At 36.9% G+C, this 13,923-nt stretch overlaps 1 protein-coding gene across 1 annotated transcript in view; it reads right to left on the bottom strand.

Moving 5' to 3' along the window:
• The window catches only part of evpla (envoplakin a), a 30,825-nt gene extending 20,031 nt beyond the window's left edge, over positions 1-10,794 (bottom strand). The window contains exons 1-11 of the mRNA XM_051712013.1: positions 10,588-10,794; positions 6,290-6,389; positions 5,674-5,828; positions 5,352-5,475; positions 4,455-4,586; positions 4,257-4,298; positions 3,888-4,049; positions 3,482-3,589; positions 2,281-2,376; positions 2,088-2,198; positions 1-147 (exon numbers count right to left, since the gene is read on the bottom strand). Of these exons, the coding sequence (XP_051567973.1) occupies positions 1-147; positions 2,088-2,198; positions 2,281-2,376; positions 3,482-3,589; positions 3,888-4,049; positions 4,257-4,298; positions 4,455-4,586; positions 5,352-5,475; positions 5,674-5,828; positions 6,290-6,389; positions 10,588-10,637 (1,227 nt within the window). The 5' untranslated portion in view covers positions 10,638-10,794. The remainder of the gene's footprint in view (positions 148-2,087; positions 2,199-2,280; positions 2,377-3,481; positions 3,590-3,887; positions 4,050-4,256; positions 4,299-4,454; positions 4,587-5,351; positions 5,476-5,673; positions 5,829-6,289; positions 6,390-10,587) is intronic.
• Between the last annotated feature and the right edge of the window lie 3,129 nt (positions 10,795-13,923).

Below are 13,923 nucleotides of genomic sequence, written 5' to 3'. Positions count from 1 at the left end.
CTTGGGAGTTTTCCAGTCACACAGAGACTCAACAGTGGTAGTTTTGCTGGGAGCAGTACGGCGAAGTTTTAGTGGTGCTATGGCGGTGCTTCGCTTCCTCAGGTCAGCCAATAGCTGCTCATTACGTTGTAGAGGTCTTTCCTCAGCCTGGGAAAGCACATGATACAAGATGCTGACACCATAATTGCCTTCTTTGTCTGCATTTGCTGAACTGTATTAACCAAGTGCTTATATATACAGGTGCATCTCAATAAATTAGAATGTCGTGGAAAAGTTCATTTATTTCAGTAATTCAACTCAAATTGTGAAACTCGTGTATTAAATAAATTCAGTGCACACAGACTGAAGTAGTTTAAGTCTTTGGTTCTTTAAATTGTGATGATTTTGGCTCACGTTTAACAAAAACCCACCAATTCACTATCTCAAAAAATTAGAATACATCATAAGACCAATAAAAAAAACATTTTTAGTGAATTGTTGGCCTTCTGGAAAGTATGTTCATTTACTGTATATGTACTCAATACTTGGTAGGGGCTCCTTTTGCTTTAATTACTGCCTCAATTCGGCGTGGCATGGAGGTGATCAGTTTGTGGCACTGCTGAGGTGGTATGGAAGCCCAGGTTTCTTTGACAGTGGCCTTCAGCTCATCTGCATTTTTTGGTCTCTTGTTTCTCATTTTCCTCTTGACAATACCCCATAGATTCTCTATGGGGTTCAGGTCTGGTGAGTTTGCTGGCCAGTCAAGCACACCAACACCATGGTCATTTAACCAACTTTTGGTGCTTTTGGCAGTGTGGGCAGGTACCAAATCCAGCTGGAAAATGAAATCAGCATCTTTAAAAAACTGGTCAACAGAAGGAAGCATGAAGTGCTCCAAAATTTCTTGGTAAACGGGTGCAGTGACTTTGGTTTTCAAAAAACACAATGGACCAACACCAGCAGATGACATTGCACCCCAAATCTTCACAGACTGTGGAAACTTAACACTGGACTTCAAGCAACTTGGGCTATGAGTTTCTCCACCCTTCCTCCAGACTCTAGGACCTTGGTTTCCAAATGAAATACAAAACTTGCTCTCATCTGAAAAGAGGACTTTGGACCACTGGTCCAGTTCTTCTTCTCCTTAGCCCAGGTAAGACACCTCTGATGTTGTCTGTGGTTCAGGAGTGGCTTAACAAGAGGAATACGACAACTGTAGCCAAATTCCTTGACACGTCTGTGTGTGGTGGCTCTTGATGCCTTGACCCCAGCCTCAGTCCATTCCTTGTGAAGTTCACCCAAATTCTTGAATCGATTTTGCTTGACAATCCTCATAAGGCTGCGGTTCTCTCGGTTGGTTGTGCATCTTTTTCTTCCACACTTTTTCCTTCCACTCAACTTTCTGTTAACATTCTTGGATACAGCACTCTGTGAACAGCCAGCTTCTTTGGCAATGAATGTTTGTGGCTTACCCTCCTTGTGAAGGGTGTCAGTGATTGTCTTCTGGACAACTGTCAGATCAGCAGTCTTCCCCATGATTGTGTAGCCTAGTGAACCAAACTGAGAGACCATTTTGAAGGCTCAGGAAACCTTTGCAGGTGTTTTGAGCTGATTAGCTGATTGGCATATCACCATATTCTAATTTTTTGAGATAGTGAATTGGTGGGTTTTTGTTAAATGTGAGCCAAAATCATCACAATTAAAAGAACCAAAGACTTAAACTACTTCAGTCTGTGTGCATTGAATTTATTTAATACACGAGTTTCACAATTTGAGTTGAATTACTGAAATAAATGAACTTTTCCACAACATTCTAATTTATTGAGATGCACCTGTATATATATATATATATATATATATATATATATATATATATATATATATATACACAAATACATTTTTGAAGCAACTTGATATTAGACCAGTGGTCCTTCTTAACTACTATTTTCTTCTTTTCTAACCTAGACAAAAATTATATTCATTGTCATATTCTGTAATCCCAAAATCCGGCCTCAGCACAGTATGAATAAATATTGTATTATTAATATTATATTTGCAGTTTAACATTTTGTTTAATATTAACAGAAATAATTAAGAAATGATTTCACCTCAAGCTGCATCTGAATTTCAGTGTTGGTTTTGCCATTGAGTGCTTTGGTATCAACAGAGGAACCAAGCTTAGACAAAGACTCAGACAAGGTATCTGCATCCAATTGGTACTAAAAAGGACAGACACAAATTTTCATTTATTTTTTGAGTGATAAACAAAAATTTTCATATATAGTAATCCATCCTACTTACCCTTTTGTACTCCTCTATATTGTCCAGATGTGTTTCCTGACAGATGCAAAGATTCAGAAACGTCTGCCATTCATTCCTAACAGTGTCTCTCTGGGCCTGGACAGATCACATCAATGCTCAGCTTTGCAAATGTTAAAGTCGCTGTAAAGTGCCTTGACATGTGCAGTTCTATTTGGTGTTTTGGCGTATTTCCTACTGAAACCGTGGGGGCGGGACATGTCGAAAAGCTCGTCCTGTTTTTAAAAATAGCCAATAGGCTTTAGTTTATAGCCACACACACAAACTTAACCCTTTTTCACTGTGGATATTGGCATGCCAGAGCTGGTTACCGGGAAAACTGAGAACCGATCTCAATACTGGCTCCCTTTTCAACTGACTTGACAACCCAACGATAATCTAACTTTTAATATGAATAAATAACCAGCCCACAAACGCACACAGCACATCACGATCTTTGCTTACGACGAGGCTGGAGCCGTTATGCAATCAAATCCAGATGAATGAGAAACAAGCGAGTATAAGATCACAATATTTTAACATTCTGAATCAGAATACTCTAAATATAAAGAATAAATAACAGTTACTCGTGCTGTACATCCCAGGATACCTCCGAAAAATGCCTGCATTAAAAAAAATAAACAAACTCCAGCCACTTTCTCAACATCTGACGGAAGCATTCAGGCGTGAAATGCCTTGAACAAAAGAGTGAATTTGCCGTTATTCCTCCTTTATCGAAATGTAAAAATTCAAGCCAGCGAGCCTGTAACCAAGGTAGTCTGGGGTATGGAACAGGGTTTTGGGAGGGAAACAGACGAATATATACCTCTTTAACATCTCTGTGCCAGGTTTGTGTACACGACAGGCTCTTGAAGGGGCGGGGTTAAAACTGACTACAATTTTATTCTTGTTTTAACTGTCGAGAGCTCTTGCAAGTGAACAGAAAAGAGTCATATTAGCAGAAGAGCAAGTTGACATTTTGATTAAAAATTACAGTTTAAAAAAAAAATTATCTAAAAAAACAAATATCCATGGTTGACTTAAATGTTGTCACAATGAGCGCAACATATCAGCTCAACATTTAGAGAAAACAAAAGTAATAATATCAATTAGACAATTTTGCTGCATTTAGCTCAGTGACAAAAATCACACAAAAAATGTGGGTATTCTTGTGGGGTTTGTGTGCTTGTTTGTGTTTTCTGACCTGTATAGTGCTGGCGGCAGGATGTTTCAGCTCAATCAGTCGATCCCCGTCATCTTGCAGTTTGTTGACCTCACTTTCATGAGACAGCAGACTGTTATTCTTAAAATTCTGAAACACACCAGAGATTACCGGTATAATAATAAAAAAATAAAATAAAATAAAAAAATCTCTCAGATCTGCTCTTGCCAGTTCTACTATTAGCCAAAAAGGGAGCACATTCATCAGTTGTTATTAGCCTATATGATCAGTCTTGTTTAACCTTTTTGCTGTCTCTGCAAGTTAGAAGTTAATAAAACATTAGAAGCAACAGTTTGGAGAGAAACCCCACAGTTTGTCCAGAGACAGATCTGTCCATCAGTTCATTCCATTTTACCAAGTCATTAGACCAGTTCAAAGCCTAGCTCACCTCATACTGTCTGCGGACATCAGTATGGTCGACCATCTGATCACTCCAGTCCTGTTTAAGGATCTTGTTTTGCTCTTCCCTCATGTATGCTACCTCCTTCTCACAGTCCTGCATGTAGTCGTACAGGCTATTCAGATAGTGATGTCTCCATTTGGAGTTATCCTGTAAAGCATAGAGAATAATACTACATGATACTATAATGATGGTACAGAATTATATTTTTCTTGTTCTCTCTCTGTTCTTGTTAAATACCACTGTACAGTCCTGGTACTGGCATTATCTCTTGCAATCTAAAGGAGCATGAAATGCCTACTTTAAATGACACCCACTTATTTACTGTCAGTCAGGATGGCATGAGAAATTTCTTACCAGTAGGTTAGCATATTGCTTCTTAATGGCAGCATATTCCTCCTGGAAAAACATGTGGGATTTTAAGTTACACAAGGCTGAAATACACAAAGGCTGAGATATTGAGGTACTGAATAATGAGGTAATGCAAAAATCTCGGTTGATAGAAGAGAGAGACTGTGCTTACAGGAAATTATTATATATATTTTTTCAGCTCACCTGAGAGCTGGTAGATCCCAGGCTTAGCTGATTGTTGTAAGACTCAATCTCCTTATGTAGGATGTTATGAGCAGCAATTTGCTTCTTTAGGTCAGCCATGGTAGGGCCGTACTCCTCTTTGCTCGCGTCTTTCTATGATGTTGCAAACATTCAGAAATACTGCTTAAGAAAAAGTTTGCCTTTAGTGTCTGTATATTCCATTACTTGCAAGTTTATTTGAAGTGCTGCTTATAAATATGTTATAATTAATTAAATGAATTACTATATACACTATCCTGAACTGAATATATTTGACTGAATTTATGTTTCTCGTTATCTCAAAGACATTTGAGCTTTAGACTTATGCTTGCATGCTTGAAAATAATTTTGTAGGCAAATATAAATTGTCCCTATGTATGAACTTTTTTGAAACTCCAATATTTGGTTGAAAGAATGAGTGTGCAGAGCAATAATCTAAGCAAAGGGTGGCTACTTTAAAGAAACTAAATTACAAGGTAGTTTTGATTTGTGTAACATTTTTTGGGGTCACTACATAATTTCTATACTTCCATTTGTGTTTCATGACTGTATTAATTTTCTAAAATATGGAAAATAGTAATATTAAAGAAAGAAAGGCATCTAAACTTTTGACTTATAGCCTACATACATTTTATTTTCTCTGCAAATGCTTTCTGCATTCTTTGTTAATATGACAATTTCTTCTGATTATTAGTAAAAAAATTAGTGAAACTGTCCAAATTATTAGTGAAAGTCTATCATCTATCTATCTATCTATCTATATATATATATATATATATATATATATATATATATATATATATATATATATATATATGTATATAGATATATAGATATATATATATATATCTACGTGCGTGTGTGTGTGTGTTTTCTGACCTGTTTCTGGTTCAGCACCTGAGACCAGTTAATTCTTGGCTGTAGTTCCACCTCATTTAATGGCTCATATAGCTCTCGGTAAAGGGCGCAATCTTTTAGCCAGCGCTCATGAAGGCGACTAACACTGATTAATGTAAAAAGTTTACATAAGTCAATTTATGGAGTTAGTATAAATCATCACAAAAATTATAAATTTTCCATAAAGTGAGACAAATAACACATAAAAGCCACTATGCAATCCATTCATCTAGTTTCGATGTGACAGAGCAATAGACTGAGTCATGAACATTTGGGTGTGGAAGATCCTTCTGGTGTCACTCACTCATTCTCTATTTCTCCAGCCTGAGGGTGTTTCATTTTCTTTGCTTTGTCCATATCCAAGAATAGATCTTTCAGAAGTCCCTCTGCCCGGCCTAGAAGGTCCGCCGTCTCCTTCTGATGTACTATTTTCTGATTCTTCTTCTCATTGTCAGCATCCTAAGCAGAGAGACAGAGCCTTATTAAATCAGATCCAGTATGGTACTATAAGGCAGATGTTAAAAGAATATATGACTAGCGGGGCTTGGGTAGCTCAGTGGTAAAAATGCTGGCTACCACCCCTGGAGTTCACTAGTTCGAATCCCAGGGCATGCTGAGTGACTCCTAAGCAACCAAATTGGCTTGGGGTTACATGGGGTAACCTCCTCATGGTCACTATAATGTGGTTTGTTCTCAGTGGTGCATGTGGTGAGTTGAGCGTGGATGCCGCAGTGGATGGCGCGAAGCATCCACACGTGCTATGTCTCCGTGGCAATGCGCTCAACAAGCCACGTGATAAGATGCGTGGGTTGATGGTGATTGGGAGAGAGAAAAAAAAAAGTATATACGACTATATGTGTGCTAATTATAAGTACTAACTTACACATGAGCTGAATTAAAGAATTAGACTGTTTTCTTACAATGATGAGCAGCTGCTCTGCATGTAGTACATCTTTCTCAACGTTGTCTGCATTCTTCTGCATGCGTGCAATCAGCAAGGCCAGGGAACTCACCTGCGACCTGTGAGTTCAAAATCTAGGGTTAGATTTCCAAATGCCAATTGTAATATAAGGTGTGTATGTGTCCAGTTAGTCAGATGGATGAATGTAAAGAATATCAAATCACACATGGTAAATTTAGCAGTATACTTTATTTAAACTTGTTTCCCAGCTATGTGTGGTGGTTTTGTCCAGACAGGAAAACTGTCAGAATGACAGAGAATGGTTTTCTTGGACTCACAATGACTGCCAATTATATGAAATGTTGTAAACGTAGTGCACCTATCAGATAGCCATTGGCACATTTTCATTTGTTCAGTTTAGTTGGTGGATATCTCTTTTTAGCTCTTTTGCCAGATTGTTGCACATGCCTCATAAAACAAAATATTATTAATCTGACTCAGATTACTGCAGCAGAATAATTAATCCTGCATAATCTGATTTTCACTCTCTGTGAAGCTTTCCTGAAATCAGGTTCCCATCAGCCAAACAGTTCAAACTGATGTGAAATAAAGGCAGCACGCTGTGCTGCTAATTAATGTTCTGAGAATATGAAGCTCCAGTAAGAAGATCAAGAGATTCAGATATTATCGCCTCTTAATGCTGGTTGAGATGATGTCAAGAGTTTGCAGAGCTGTATTAAAGGCAAAGGGTGGCTACTTTTACGAAGCTAAAATATTTGTTATAAACAAAATAATATTATATTATACTGTATATACAGTATAATATAACATTTTTGGTCATAATTCCCTTACTTGCATTTTTGTTATTTCATAGTTTTGATGACTAATAAAGAATGTGAAGGTGTGTCCAAACTTTTGACTGCCAGTGTAGATACATTGTATTAATGTATACATGTATACATTTACTGCCAAAGTGATGTTCTGCCTGACAGTTAAAGGGATAGTTCACCCAAAAAAGAAAATTCTCTCATCATTTTCTTAACCTCATGCCATACCAGATGTTTATGACTTTCTTATACTGAACACAAACAAAGTTTTTTAGAAGAATTTCTCAGCTCTGTAAATTCATGCAATGCAAGTGAATGGTGGCCTGAAATTTGAAGATACAAAAAGCATATAAAGGCAGCATAAAAGTAAGCCACACAACTCCAGTGGTTAAATCCATATCTTCAGAAGCAATTTGATGGGTGTGGGTGAGAAACAAATTAATATTTACAGTAAGTCCTTTTTTCAAACTATAAATCTACTTTCACACAGCCCTCGTATGCACGTTCACTAGATTTTTTTTCTTCAGTTTTTCTTCACATTCTTCGTACATATCGCCATTTTGCACCTGTTGTGCAAATATGATTTATTTATTCTTTTCCTTTGCTTTATCTCTCCCCTTTTTTCTTCTCCTGCCTGCCCAGTAGGTGGCAATATGCAGGAAGAATGCAAATCGGCAAAAAACAGAAGAAGAACTTGGTCCTCTCGTGAACGCGCATAGGAGGGCTGGTGAAAGTGTAGATTTATATCACAGAATCCTATCGCTTCTGAAGATATAGATTTAACCACGGGAGTCATATGGATTACTTTTAGGCTGACTTTTATATGCTTTTTGGACCTTCAAATTTCTGGCCACCATTCACTTGCACTGAATAGAACAACAGAGCTGAGGAATTCTTCTAAAAATCTTTGTTTGTGTTCTGCCAAAGAAAGTAAGTCATACACATCTGGGATGGCATGAGAGTGAGTAAATGATGAGAGAACTTTATTTTTTTAGTGAATTATTCCTTTAAAACTGATGTGATAAAGAAGGCTCCACCCTGTTTTAGTAAGTAATGTTCTAACAATAAGCAACCCAAGAGAAGCTGAAGAGATCCAGAGATTAGATGTTTTTATCTTTCCCCATCATGCCACGCTAATCTAGAGAGATCCATCTTTGTTCCATCTAACAATGCAAACAATGCCACACCACCCTCCACACACCTGTTCTCTCAACATTTATTCACCCGCCCAGACAGCCACCTTCTTTGGACACGCCTCCCATGCGAGACCATGTCCTTGAAGACCCCTTAAAGTGTACAGATCAGTGCTTTTTTGACTGACAATATTTGAAATATGACTAATAGGGTTTTCCCACTTTTTATTTCACATGTGTTTGCACAGCTTTTGTGGAAATAATTAATCCAACCCACAAGATGACCTAATAGCTATCAAATCTTCATGCTTAGGTGTGGACAACCACCCTTCCAATTCAAATCCATTTAAAGAGGGGTTGATTTCACTTTCAGTGACAGTAGGAAAGGAAACTCATAATGTATATTGAAAATCACTGTCAGCTGTTCTGAACATTGGTTTATGACACAGCACCACCAGAACATCATTCCTTACAGGAGACAAGTTGGATGCTCTTGACTGAGTCCTCAAGAATTCATTAATTCTTTTGTTTCACCTCAGATCACAGCTGATTCAAGAAATGTTACATTTGAAACATGCTGTATATGTAACTTTAGTGTTGGAACAAAATCCTGCAATTCTGTCATTTCCACAATACATATTACATACAATGTAAAAGTACTATTTGATCTTTTGAACGGCTCTATTATCCACAGTAGTAATTTTGTACCTGTAATTAAAAAAAATTCTGCCCATACACATAGAACTCATCATGTGATTGTTTAGCAGCCTAAATATTTCCCTGAATAATTTCAAGTCTGCCTAAACCAGAAAATACTGTTGAACATATTTATTGTCACCTATCTGCCATCTGTAACCTTTTTACTAGAACCTTGTTGAGTGAACTGTCTTTGAAATGTCGTGCTTGCATTAGCGTGTCGAAAGAATGGGCCAACACCCACCAGCCTAGTGGAGAAACAAGCACGTCAGCCCTTACAGGAACTGAGCTATCAGTATCTGTGGCAAGGACACTCCTGTCACAGTTTTATAATTTTTTTTTAGATCAGCTTTTTTTTTTTTTGGTGTGCCTTAATCACAGTGTATTCACACATTATCTGAGCAATTACATGCATTTTCCATCTGTCCTACTCTATTACAGACAAAGCTACTGGCTTTATAGCAATGCATCCTATACTAAACTGTACTAGTCTCAGTGCAACATAATTGGCTTTTTTTCTGTTCATTTTTTTTTTTTTATAATAAAATTAGCTTGTTATATATATATATATATATATATATATATATATATATATATATATATATATATATCACACACACACACACACACACACACACACACACACACACACTTATACATTTATGATTCTGTTTCAGCAGAACTTATATGGAGTTTAAATTGGAATGGCATTCAAATTGTAATTCTAATATGCTCATTAAATTATTTCAAATAAATAAATCACTGACATGGACAACTGTCCTAGCTGATTAAATAAATAAAAGCTCTTCATTATACCTTTATATGGCCTTAAAATTTAAAACAAAAGTGCTGTACTTGTGTTATTTGCATTACATTTGCGCTCATGTGTGACGAATTGTATACTTATCTCTGAAACTTGATTTGGCTGATCTGACACATCCATGGCCACACGATTTTATTTCAGATTTTGTAACTGTTAACAGATATTACAAAAAAATGTGGATGTTTTCTTAGATAGCTTTTTTCTTTTAATTTCTGTTCTTCGTCACCCTTGAAAGTTTCAACAATTTTTTAATGACTGTGGTGTATTTATTTGCAACAAACCAAAATCTTTCCAACTCCTGTTTACAAAGCATAGATACTATTATAACCAAAAAAAACTGTCATCATAAGGGCCTAAAAAACAGGTGCTCAAGCATGTTTGAATTTCCTCCCGAAACTGAGCCTATATGAACTCATTACAAACTCTGAATGATATAGGTAAAAAAAACTCTGAAACATCTAAATTAGTGATTTTCACTTCTGGGTGTAATGGAGATTTTAGATTTAAATGAAAAAAGAAATTGTAAAATGAGAATATAATATAACTGAACAATAAACCAATTTTGCTGACTCACGCAAACAATATTCTTGATTAATAACAGTTTTATTTTGTATTTATTTTTTATAATGAAGGTAAACTGTCTCTAAGAACAGAACATATGACAGATTTTAGATGTATGGTGGTCAGGATGTGACTAGAGTTTACCAGATTTACACCTTCACTCTCTGGGCTCTGGGTACCTGAGTCTACTCAAAACTAATCTGAGACCTCCCGGAACACAACAAAATAGAATAGACCCAAAACAGCCTGGAGTACAAAAATTAACAACAACACTCACTTGCTTGTCTTGGAATCATCTTTCACTGTACCGTCTTTCTTCTTGAACATCCTGAACGTTTCAGTGAGGTGAGGTTCACCTTCTCTGCTACGGGTGTGTGAATCGGTCTCACTCCCGGTTTTCGTTAAGCCCTGCAAACTCTGTTTGGCTCTCGACAGCAAACACGGTCTCACTGTGGCTCTCCAGAACTGTCACACAGAGGTGAAGTAAAGCTGTTCTTCTATCTCCACTTCGCCCTGTGTGACAGGTGTTGGGCGACACCCAGACCACCTCTTTCTGCAGGACCGGTCAGACCAGTTTCTTTCTTTCTCTCTCTCTCACTCACTCACTCACTCACACACACACACGACTGTGTCACATCCTCTGACTTCTCTGACCTTAAAAGAATGACCACAAGGAAATATAAGACTTATTACAATAAGCCTTGGATTGGCCTAAAACCTGATTTCACGCATCATTCACTCTAATTCGCTCTAAAAATTACATCTCTATGGTGATTTAGTATAAAAAACAGCTTGATCAATGTAATCGATTTTTTGCTTGACTTATTTCCATTACAGTGCTCTTTTACTCTTTTTGCTATGTTAAAGTGTAGAGAAGTCTGTGAAAGTGAGATGGTGTGGAATGTGGTCAGGTCAGTTCCTCTCAGCAGTGCTGGGGTAGTTAGCCCACATTTCTAACATGCACTGTCACATGGTAGGGTGTGACAGGCCTAATTCCTCGCCCTCTTTCTCTCTACCTCCCTTACCCAGTTTCCTTATTATTTCTTTTTATTCACTCTCCACTATCTCTCTCGTGAAGCTCCTAACTAGAATTCACTGGCTGACTTTACTGTCACTCAAAACCAACATCATTTTTGTTTAATTTCATGTGTCATTTTCATTTTCATCAAGAGTTTAGGTTAAAATGTAGGGGAAGATGGGGGAAGCTGCCCCCTTAAGAACAATACACATTTGTTTTTAAATTGTAACATGTTTAGATATATGTTTAGCATGTACCAGATAATGATGCATGATCCAATATAATATTATGGGAAATCCAAACAAAAGGGTGTCACTACTACTGGGGTACGATGACCCCTTACCTGGGCATTTTCATTTCAAAGTGAAAACAAAATATTTTACACCACAAATCTAAATGCATTACTGTGTCCACAAATTCCCCATTAACAAATAGACAAAAAAATAAATAAATAAATAATAAAAAAATAAAAAACTTTTAATATTCAACATAATGATGTCATAGATCACTATTTTCAAATGGCACAAAATTAGATCAACTAACTACAAAACTGTATTGATGGAATAAATCTCACAAATGTTGATATTCAGAAAAAATATCAAGATTAAGAGGAGCACAGCCAATAAATAAATATGTTGAGATGAGATTTAGTGCCATCTATGGTCAAGAGAAAAAGTAAAAGTTAATATCTAGCCTGTAGATACAGTACTGTATATAAGGGGAAGCTTAGCATGTCACACAGTAGGACACTGCTTGAAATGTCATGCCAACTGGTTTTTTCTTTTTCTTTTTCTTTTGTTTGACATTTAAACAGAGGTTGTATCAAAGTAACTAGCCAGAACACACCTGAGCTGGAAACAGAAAACACATAAAATATTTTCAGTGTGAAAGGCAACTTTATAATAATCAATGGACTGTATCACATAACAGTCCACATACAACATATAAAAAAAATAATCAAATGTGCAGCATGAAGCTTTACTTTAAAAGAAAAATATTAAACAGCACAGGTAAGGCGTGGTTGGGATTGTTTGTTTGAGAAAGGAAGGATAATTCTCATTGGGGCGTGGTACTTGCACATGTGTACCAACGGATAACTTATTTTGGGCCATTAATTAGACACCCGTCTTATTTTAACAAAAGAAAGAAATTGTTAACAAATACCTAAAATAGGGTTAATCTTTCTGATACATCCAAACTTCTCATACAAACCAGTTGTGGTGTGACTATTTTTCTTTGTCTTGGTGTTACCCAATTTCAAGTTAGGACTAAAATACATTGAGCTCTGAAAGTTTTACCATCAATGAATTCATATGTTAGGATTTTAGTTTATGGTGTTTGATTAGCCTCAACAGGTTGACTTATTGCCAAACACATAACTAAAAATCTATGCTGTGGCCACATGTGAGAGTTTCTCATCTCATTAATACTGTAGCTCTGTACACACTCTCGTGTGTGAGATTCTTCAGGCCTGGATGCACCCTGCCTGGAATGCTGTGCATGTGCTCAGGAATGTGAATATGAAGGGATGACAACAGAAAGCTGTCAAGAGCTCTGTGATCGAGATCTCCTCGAGACTTCAGGAGGAGGGCTTAATCCTGACAGCAGGTAGAAAAAGACTAAAGTCTAGTGCAAACACACATGGACTTGTGACATTTTCTACGCATTTGGTATGTTTACAGACCAGGGGCCTGATGTTTAAACATTGTGTATGCACAAAATGTGTGTATGCAATTTCTCACGCACACATTAGGATTTATTAAAAAAAATGTACTTTGCAAAAATATATGCGTACATTACCTGGTGTATAAGAACTGGCATCTCCAACTGGCCAAGTAATGAACTCAACAGGCTAAATATAAACTCTTTTCGTTTAATACACCACATTTAGTATAAAAAAAGTATGGAGTTAAGCACTTGAATCAGAATTAATCAGAAATAATAGTTATACAGACGATATAAGACAGAAGGCTATATTAGTTATACATAACTAATTGAAAAGAATTAAAGCTAAAGTATGTAATTCCCCCCCAGTCAAACAAAGAGATAGTCCTGCCCTCAACTCACGCAGTTGGTTGAGTAACGTTTTTGGGGCGTGTCTAAGCAGGTCACTCAAAACAAACTGAGCAATTATCATAGCACCGCAGAAACAGAGCTTACAGTTAAAATTATTATTATTTTTTTTTTTACCTATGAATGGCTTATGGTCTGCATATTAAGCTGGGATAGTAATTTAGCACAGAAAAAGTTACATCAGCTTTAAAAAGAAATATTGATACTGGTTGTGCTGATTTTAGAATCACTCAAAAGTAGGGAGTCATTGATCCCTATCCCTAAAGCCCACTCCTAGACTTACCACTAACCATTACCATACGAGGAATCAGAATTCGGCACAACACCAGACACATACAATTGCGCTGTGGTCTGCACAGTTCTTTTCAGAAACACGGTACTGTATGCACACAGGTGCAGCACAAGTGCTGCCTGCCCCATTTACTGGTATTCCCAATCCAGAACGCAATGATTATCTGGTTCGTAGTCTAACAAAATACATTATGAAAAATACCATTGCCATTCAGCCATGTTGTGGTATTA

The sequence above is a fragment of the Myxocyprinus asiaticus genome, chromosome 12, assembly GCF_019703515.2.
Source record: "Myxocyprinus asiaticus isolate MX2 ecotype Aquarium Trade chromosome 12, UBuf_Myxa_2, whole genome shotgun sequence".
NCBI classification, from domain to species: domain Eukaryota; kingdom Metazoa; phylum Chordata; class Actinopteri; order Cypriniformes; family Catostomidae; genus Myxocyprinus; species Myxocyprinus asiaticus.
Note: the sequence above shows the minus strand (reverse complement) of the source record. Positions and strands in the feature narration are given on the sequence as shown.